General features: G+C 40.9%; 1 protein-coding gene across 1 annotated transcript; it reads right to left on the reverse strand.

Moving 5' to 3' along the window:
* Positions 1-5304: 5304 nt before the first annotated feature.
* On the reverse strand, positions 5305-9295 carry LOC120820995 (uncharacterized). The gene is made up of 8 exons (XM_078091446.1): positions 8737-9295; positions 8353-8471; positions 7845-8255; positions 7512-7728; positions 6784-6995; positions 6556-6703; positions 6334-6443; positions 5305-6083 (listed from the first exon to the last, which is right to left on the reverse strand). Exons 1-8 carry the CDS (start codon positions 8774-8776, stop codon positions 5772-5774), a joined length of 1569 nt encoding a protein of 522 aa, XP_077947572.1. The 5' UTR covers positions 8777-9295; the 3' UTR covers positions 5305-5771.
* Between the last annotated feature and the right edge of the window lie 292 nt (positions 9296-9587).

Consider the following 9587-nt stretch of genomic DNA (forward strand, 5'->3'; position numbering starts at 1 on the left):
CCCACCATGACTCCAACGGACCATTAATAGACTGCGGCGGGGACAATGACGCCACGGAGACATTGACGTAGTCGTGGAGAGCCGGGGTTTAAAACAGGACCTCGACATTGAAGGGAGAGACGCTCTACCTGATAGCAGAGGTGCTAATTGGATTTTTGTTTTTTTATGTATAAATTTAAAAAAGCTGACCACCCTAACCTCATATTTGAATCCTTGGAGAGACGCCACTACAGGTTACGATGAGATTAACGAAAGTTACATTTGTTTAATCAATCTGGTATAATTTTGCGTCAACCGTTCCATGTCGAGGTTCCTTTCAATGATATTCATGTCTTTACTCCCAGTACCTGAATTACACGCTCAAGTCTGCAATTAGTTCAACCTTTGATCCACCATTTTGCCATTAACCCGATATAAGCCTTACTCATAGTGAGAGGGATTTAAGTAGATCCGCTCCTTTAAAAAAAGATCAATTCATGTAATGGTAATTAGTCATATGGAGGATATTCCTAGTTGACCTGTTAAAGAGCAGAAAAGGAGACAGATGATCTAAGGCGGGCGATATTAACGGGGGAAATGTCGCTGCACGTTGAGTGCATGATGAATGGATTTAACCTGCTGATGCAGTGTTTGGTCGGCCAGCTTAAGGAGCACCTTTCAAACGCGTGCCGTTAGCATCACAGGCTGGAATCCGACTCTGGATGTTTCCGTAGCCCACCCTTTCCTCTGTGAGTGGCATTTGCAGCAGGGGACTGCATGTGTAGAGGTTGACGCAGCTGCATTTTCATTTGAAAGGAGCTCCAGAGAAAAATAATATATGGAATTTCTCATCACTGTCCCCTCGGATACACTTGGTAATTTTCCCAACAAAACCATTGCGTCTGAAAGCCAGCCGCAAATGAGAGAAGCTCATACTGGCCCTCCCTGTGACACGCACAAACACACACACACACACACACACACACACACACACACACACACACACACACACACACACACACACACACACACACACACACACACACACACAAACCGCCACCTCAGAACCACAGAGCTGCATTTGATATAGACCAGAGCTGTCATCCTGGGAAGCCCCCCGGCTCTCATTACTCAGCCCGTATTCATCCGTCCGCGCTCAGGAAGTCTGCGTTTATCAGGCCTTTTTATCGACGGCCAATCGGGGTCATTACCAGGGATGGACCGTATTTCCTGTGCAGTCATAATTAAGTCATAGCGCTGCAGTCATTCGTCAGTGAGGTTATAGTTGGACTGAAAGCTGTGGGCGCCCTTGCGGACAGCCTTTTCTAAATGGGCTTTTGCTGAACTTCATGTTTTTTTTTAAATGATTTTTTCTGCCATGGGATGTTATGTTAAAGGCGCAGTCTTCAGACGCACACAGTACCATTATTTGTGCAACCTCCGGTGTACGCGATTAACTAAAAACTCCTTGAACACGTATTAAATTCATTCCTGTCAAAGGGTACACCATGTGTCTGACCCCCCCACACGCCCCGGGGGTCTGGATCAGAGTGCCAGCAGGTGGGAGAGTCAGAGCAGTGTTGCTTGTGTAAAAGTGAGAGTTCAGCATCTCAAAGCTAATTTTCAGCACAACTGTCAATCCTGCGTTTTGACTATTAAAACATGCACCATGTGCAACAGCCCCCGGGGGGGCGGGAGGAGGGTCCTTGTTCAACATCTACGGTAGAAATGAGATAGTTGTCACCACGCAGAATGGGTCAGTGCTTTTAGTGCTCTTACTGGATTTCAAAGAAAAAAACAAAACAGAACTTGGGTTATAAGTGACAAAGTCATCAGAGACCCTCTTTGTTTTGTGGCACAGGCAGCGTGTAAGTGTTGCGCCAAGACACTAAATGGAAAAGAGTTAAATCTCTATTCATCCCTTGATGGGGGAGAATAACTTTGTTTTATGGGCTGCGCCACAAAGAACAAAATTAGTTCCTGAAAAAATCATTAGCAACTTGTTTTTTTATAGGATGAAATGCCCTCTTGTGAGCAGTGCTGTGCATTTCTTTCTCTTTGCCAGACACTCAAACACAGGAGAAGGCGCTCAGTGGAAAGAAACTGATAGTCAGAAGAGCAAAGTAGTCCGGTGCTAAAGTGAAAGTGTTTACTGGAAACAAATGGTTGGACACAGATGTGCGTTTTTTAACACAAGCGCGCTACCATTAGTAATTGAAAACCAAAATGGTAGCGGGGCCATGACATTACTCCTCACCAGCTCCTCTCCACAGCCAGTGTGTGCTGATTATTGGTTTTCCAGAAAGACGTACAACGTTTTCTGTGCTCGTCCACATACATTTCTTTATTATAGCTGCTAAATCATAAGCTGTGTAATAAGAAACCACAAAATATATTGTAGTTATTATATACAGTAGACTAATTACAAACCGAATAAGATATCCTAACACATAATGAGACACCACTTAACAAGCAAAGTCTCATTTAGAAACACATTGAATCCAAAGTATGCTGCAGAATATTTTTTACGCTTACTACTCAATTATGCCTTATTCTTAGACCCCACATATATCGCACCAACATGGCTCTATCATGAGTTAATTATACAACATGATTGATAACTAAACAAAACACAAGATAATGTGAATATATTATATATATCAATATGAATGTCAATGTGTTTCACTACAGGCATCTAACAGAGTGCAGTTTCTTGCAGTGTCTGTTCTCGATAATTAAAAGAAGTATGTACTGTAAACCCGTCTCTGTAACTACCTCACATGTCTGCAGAAGCCTTGCTGTTCCCAGGACGTTCGTCTTCTCTATGAACCAATTCTGCATTCGGGATCCTTGTGAAACAATCCAGTCCAACACAATGACACTTCACTGCTTCGCATCCACCAGACTCAAGAGTTTCACACCACTGCAGCTCCTCTTTCACAGACTCCCTGTTAAATCAAAAACACAAAGTCCTTCTCCTCTCCTATAAAGCTCTTACTGGTGAGGCGCCGTCTTATCTCAAGGAGCTAAATGGTACCATATCACCCTCCCAGACAGCTGTGCTCCATAGATGCCGGGTTACTTGTGGTTCCTAGAGTCTAAAAAAAGTCAGATTGGAGCCACGGCCTTCAGTTATCAAGCTCCTCCTTTGTGGAAGCAGCTACCAATTTCACTTTCAGGGGGCACAGAGTCACCTTGTTTAAGACCTTCCTCTTTGATAAGGCTTACAGTTAGGGCTGGCTCAGATTTGCCTGGAGCAGCCCTAACATAAGATGCTTAAGGCGAAGACTGCTGGGAGACTTCCTGGGACACACTGAGCTCTCGATCTTCCTATACGAATTCACATCTCATTAATGCACATCTATTCCCCTGGAGTCTTTGTGCTTTCTCACCTCCCAGGTTTCCAAGAATCGTGACTATATCCCTAATTGTCATTGGTCACATTACTATCAAAGCACACTGACTTTGTACTCTTCCTTCTAACAGTTAATTGGATTGCAGTTAGATCTGGATGGTGGATGTTTCTGCAGAAGTCCTTCCTTACATCCACGGCTGCTCTCTGGTTACTGGTTATACTTACGTCACTATTACTGACAGTTATTGTTTTTGTTATCCACTTCAGCTTTTTTTATCACTTAGTCATTTTTCCATCACCATATCAGTGCTACCATTAGGCTGGCTCGTTGTGTGGAGAGGGGAGTTTGTCTATACTGTTCATTTATTAGGTTCATATTTGGGTGCTTAAATGGCCCACTTTTCCTTTTTGGTTCATGTCCTCTTTGGAGCATTTGGCATTTAGAGAGCCACATGCTGGATGTCCCACAGGAGTTGGTAGAGACCCAAAACAGAGTTAAAAGAGTGAACAGCTACTGAATGTGTAAAAAAGCTCATATCTGTAAAGGTGATTACAGGGTAGCGGGTGTGGTTACCAGGGGGGGCTGTTGCAGAGACAAAGTACACACAAATTGCTGGTTTGTAATCAACTTTATTTTTATCATCTAGCAGCAGTAACGTTGTTTTTGTTCACGGCGTCGGGACTCCCCGCCTGACTTATCCTCCCCCCCGCCGGCGCTCCACTACTGCTCATATAGACAGGAAGACACACAATTTAGGCAATCGAATGCAGCTGAGGACAATTACACCTCCACCTGGCACCGTTCCTGAGTCCCTCCCCCACTCCGTCCCCTCTGCAGCCCAGCCGAGCCAAACCCGCCACCACTGTGACCTGTCAGTGCTCAGCTTGTTTCTGCCACACCCAAAGGGCCCAAGTTCTAATAGTAGTCTATGAAACTAGACAAAACAATGTAGATGTCAGGTTTTCTCTTCTAGATCTGTGTAGTCAAAATAGGAACAAATGAAACGGATGGAGACATCACACCTTCACGTCTGAATGCTGGAGAACAAGCAGAAAATGTTGCTGTAACGTTCACAGCGTAAACTGAACATGTGCTGTGAGCAAACCCCCCCACCAAAAAACAACTGATACATCTCTCAGACTGGGTGTCTTTTCCACAATCCCCACCCGCATACTCAAAAGAAGGACCTCATCTCACATGAGGAAAACACACGGATGGAACAGCTGCTCTGGTCATCACGCGTTTCTCCAAATGAAAGAGCATTTTGTCTTTGAAAATGAGCCCCCCTCTAGTCTAGTCACATTTGAGTGGATATGACCACTTGCTAATTGCATGTGCTCTCGTTGTTCATTAAATGTTAATGATCAGTGGCGGAGTGAGCCGGGACATTATAGACAACAATTAGACAGGCACTCATAGAGGGGCTGCACGGGTTAAAGTGCGTCAGATTAATTACATGCAGATTAAAAAAAAGATGGAAGTCACGAGAGGAAGTACACCGGCAAATAATGTGTTGTAGAATTCCCTGCCGAGCTATCTGCAGGCAAAACAGAAACATCAGCTCAAGATTAAAGCCTCTGCACTGCAAAAATGAACCATCTAGATGCAAGTAAAAATTACTTAATTTGAGAAGGTAAAGACTTAAAACAAGGTAATTTATCTGCCAGTGCAGTAAGAGTATTACACTTAGTAAGATTTCTTGAAATAAGAAAAATGTTCTAGGCATCAGAAAGGTGAAACATGTCTTGAAATGAGTGGTAAAAACTAATTTCAAGCACTGTATTAAGTCAAATAAACTCAAAATAAGATGTCCATTCTTCTTTCAGTTTTTTTCCTTTCTTAATTTTAGTGAAAGGTTCTTAAAAGCAGAACCACTATACAAGACAATTTCACTTAATTCAAGACTGTTCATTATTAGCTTATGCGGCTTAAAATGAGACAAAGCATTAATACGATAAAGCAAACAGATCATTGTCAACAACAATTTATTTCGATTTTGTTTTGTGCCCTTTAACACACTTGTTGCTTTTCAAAATATTACATATTCTCAATTACGGAAGCATTGCAACAGAAAACATGTGATATAACTTTGAGGTAATTATGGTTATGTGTCATCGTCACGGAATCTGATTACCTGACACTCAGATACAGAAAAAAGTATTAACAGTTTCAAATTTTCTGTTCATTCCACCTCCTGTAATGTTTATAAACCTAGTTAACCGTCATTGGCCTCTATTAACTTTTTAGATCCAACATTTGCAGTACAAAATATGCTTTGATGATTAAAGGAACAAAGAACAAGGCAATCAGAGAATACTTGAACAAAAAGGAAGAAAGAATTTTTTCTTGACAAACTCAATGCACACTACTATCCCCCACCCTCATACACTCGATGTAGAGTACCGCGACAGTGAAACTGGTGCACAGTGAACACCACTACTTCCCAATAAAATCCTTCCATTCTGTCATGGCTTTTTTGTATGAGGTCGTCATGTCTTGCTCATGAATAGAATCCTGTAATATTTCTGTCTGAATGACTGAGAGGAGGGTTGCCACACACTTTGGATAGGTGAGATGCAGAGTGTAGTAGTAAGCCATCAGATAAAGCAAACCTTCACAAAGGTCTTCTTTGGCAAATGTGGTGATGGGAGTGGTTCCAAATGTGACAAGACAGCGGGACCCATCAAAGAGCAAAACAAGTGCAGAGTGTGGTCTCTTCTGAAGGTAGATGGTGGGATCTTCTGTTGGCTAATAAAAAGAAGAAAGAAACAAATCTGAGAAATTTCTTTAAGGGTACAACAAAAAAAACACAAGACACCACTGTGGTGGTATATGAAAACAAACTGTCCTGTGTTTTAAACACAGGACCAAAAGAAATTAAATGATAATCAAATCAAATAATGGCACGGGAAAGACTAGCACTCCTAGTGGTGGCTCAAAAAGCCCTTTTTGTGGACACGCCCCTTGATTGTTCAACAATTTTTGGGAACAAACTCACCTGAAGGACATGAAGCAATGCCTCACTGGCATTTCCCAACTTCTTCGGTGGGGCAGTTGGTGAAGGAAAGAGGGCGGGAAGTGCCTTGAATAGAGCTATGGCATATTCCACTAGAAGAGAACAAAAACAAATGTTCTCAGAATTCAGAGAATTATCTTTTATCCTTATCGCAACCATGAAAAAAGCCACACAGTATATTAGAGACGCAGCAGAATGACCTACCTGCATCCAGGTTCATGGGCGGCTTCATCACTTTCTTTGAAACACCGTAAAATTGCACCTTGGCACAGAAGTCTTCCCATCTCTTCTTTACTTCATCTATGTATGTGATGTTGTCCTTATCCAGGATTCGTTGCAGCTCACTCATCACCTGTAATGCAATAAGTGTTAACACCTGCAATAATGATTGTTTTTTTTGATGAGCTGAAATAACAAATGAATTACGCTTACGTGATGAAGATCCTTAAAACACGGGTAGGCGTCGAGGATCTTTGTTGGCCTGTCCTCTTCTTTCATGGCATCACTGTCGATGAAGGCTCTTCTTGCATCAAACTCGAGGTCAAGGATTTGGTGGACCGCATCTTTGTTGGGTTTTGTTTTCTTGAACATCTCCTGCAGAGTTTTATAATGTCTGGCCTGTATGATCAGACTGTCTTTTTCAGCTAAAATGGAGAACAAAAATCAGTAATGGGTATCCAACATCTCCATCTGAATGATAATATAGGTTCAGTGTTACAATTAACAAAATTAGAGATGCTGAATGACCTATATACTAATGCAATTTTGAAGGAAAATAGTTAAGTAATTATTTATTACAATACATTTCTCCAATAAAGAAAAGGAACAATGTGTGTGCTGTTAATTATAGTTCTTAGAAAGGAAATCAACATCAGCAGGTCAGACTTGCATCATAAGAAATTGCAAAATATAGTGATAAAACCACCTTACTGTAAATCTCCACCAGACACAAAGCAATATTGTGCATGTTATACATCAACATATGCCCTTCCTGCTTTTTAGAGCCAAATGGATGCAATCAAATGAAAAATCATCAGTAACAGCAAATATATCAAAACAGAATCAGAATTAAACTAAAATGATCAGTGTCTGTATTCTGATAGCCATTTCTTAGTCTTCATGCCCAATAGTACTGTCAAAAGTACACAAATCCAACTTACGTGACCTGTTGCCATCATCAGAACTGCTCCCAGATGTTTGATGCAAAATAATTGTTGATGCACCACTTGAGTCTGCATCATTTTCTTCTCTGTCACTCGATGAGAAGTCAATGAGACTCCTTTTCTTTGGCTGGCCCCTCTCTGGAGTGGGCCCCTGCCTCTTTTGTGGGGACTTCACATTCTGCAGCCTCTTGTGAAGATTGTTGTAAATGCTCATCTGTGGTAAAAAAAAAGGTTTGGTTATTATTAGATGCCTTCTTTTTATGTTAGAGATAAACCACGGCAGACAAAATAAATAAACAAACATATTTACCACAAATTTAAATCACTTACATGCTTCATAGTTTTGTCTTTATCCTGTAGCATTGGGTAATATTCCCCAAGTCTTTTAGCCATTGATGTGACTTCATGCTTGGAAGGGTACCGGACATCCTTTCCTTGTTCACTGGCTCTCAAGATGGAAATCATGCTGGTGACGGTGTTCCTCACCAGTCTGCATCTCAGCTCTTTGGACATGACACACTCCCCTTCTCTGCCAGTGTGGGCCATCTCAGAGTAGTGCTTGCGAGCTTGTTCCAACTCACTGTCTGTATAGACCACATACTCTGGAGGGCTGGGAAGCTGCAGCGTCTTCTTTGGACTTTTCATCACCAAAGGAGAAGATGACTGGGGGCAGATTGGAGGCACTCCTCTAGGTGAAGACACTGTTCCTCCTTCACTAGGGCCAGATTTGACATTCCCATCCTACAAGATAAAAAACACAACGTACAGAAGTTAAACAACAGACTTAGAGTTAGAAACCACATGATAGATATTTTAGAGTAAAGTAGGTACCCACTACCTCTGGGTTGATAAGGGCCCAAACTCGTTTCCTCCTGAGAAAGTGTTCCGGGCCAGGAAAAAGGTCTCGCAAATCATCACGGTTGAGGGTGTGGAGCAAGGTCTCGTCAATATTGGCAGCTATAAAACAGTACAATCATTAAAAGCTTTTGTAAATTTTCTGGCATTTTAAAAATTATAGATAAACTGGTATTTAACATGACAGGTGAAAGTATACGTTCTAAATCCTCTGGTATATCTTGTCCATACCTAGACTGAATACAATTTAAATATTTGGTGTCTTGAAATTGTTAAAAGGTTTACAATAATTTTATTTTGAGATCAGTGTATTAGCTATTGGACAACACACATTATTAAGCAGCTTTTAACACTATACCTAGCATACCATTTAAAATTGATGTTGTGACATCATCCAGTTTATCCATGATTGTCCCCTCTACGAACTCCTTTATCTTGTGGGAAGAAAATCACAACTTAACACAATAAATCAGCCAATAATGAAAAAAAAACAGCTTTTTTTAAAAACAAAACAACATGTTCAGATAAGATTTTGCAGGTAAGGACCTAATTTTAAACGTGCTATCAACATAGAAATTATTTCTGCATGTATCTACATAACCTTTTTAATTCACTGCATGTGTTTAGCACCACAACGACGCAAACCCTTATGATTAAGTGCATTCACGTCTGCAAGAAAGTAACTTTATAACATTAATACCATTTAAAAAAATATTAGCTTACTTCAATGGTGTCTGCCACATGTTCAAAAAATGTCTATTGAACAACTGAAAAAAATGAGTCTGCCAGGTGAATTGTAACGTTAGATAGGCTATTAACCAATATGTTGTTCACAGTTCGTTGTTAACGGAGCGAGGGACAGAATGCTCTTTTTGTATTTTTACTCAGGATAGCGCCTGTGTTTCACGTGGCACAAAGAAAGTCAGACTGAAGAAAAAAATATATATTTGGTTAGAACTTAATAAGTTTAGGAGAGCTAGTGCTAGCCAAGCAAATACAAATGAACTTAGCTGGCAATGACTTGCATTAAATTAGCATTAGCAATATTTCTTCCTGCACTGTATAGAACGAAAACCAACAAGTCAACTTATGCTAACAAATCAGCTTGCTTAAGTATTGCTGCACCAGGGTGCAGCTTTCGTAGTAACTCAAATTCAATATACTTTTAATGAAAAAGCATACCTTGTCTCATGGCAGGTTGTAGGAGAAGTTTCCTAG

Source organism: Gasterosteus aculeatus, chromosome 17, assembly GCF_964276395.1.
Source record: "Gasterosteus aculeatus chromosome 17, fGasAcu3.hap1.1, whole genome shotgun sequence".
Lineage (NCBI taxonomy): Eukaryota > Metazoa > Chordata > Actinopteri > Perciformes > Gasterosteidae > Gasterosteus > Gasterosteus aculeatus.

What these genes read in the sequence shown, in the direction of transcription:
- LOC120820995 (XM_078091446.1), bottom strand. Translation starts at nt 8,776, where the DNA reads ATGGATAAACTGGATGATGTCACAACATCAATTTTAAATG. An exon ending in CACAACATCAATTTTAAATG is followed by an intron (nt 8,472 to 8,736) that starts GTATGCTAGGTA and finishes ACTGTTTTATAG; the next exon opens with CTGCCAATATTGACGAGACC. An exon ending in AAGACAAAACTATGAAGCAT is followed by an intron (nt 7,729 to 7,844) that starts GTAAGTGATTTA and finishes TTTTTACCACAG; the next exon opens with ATGAGCATTTACAACAATCT.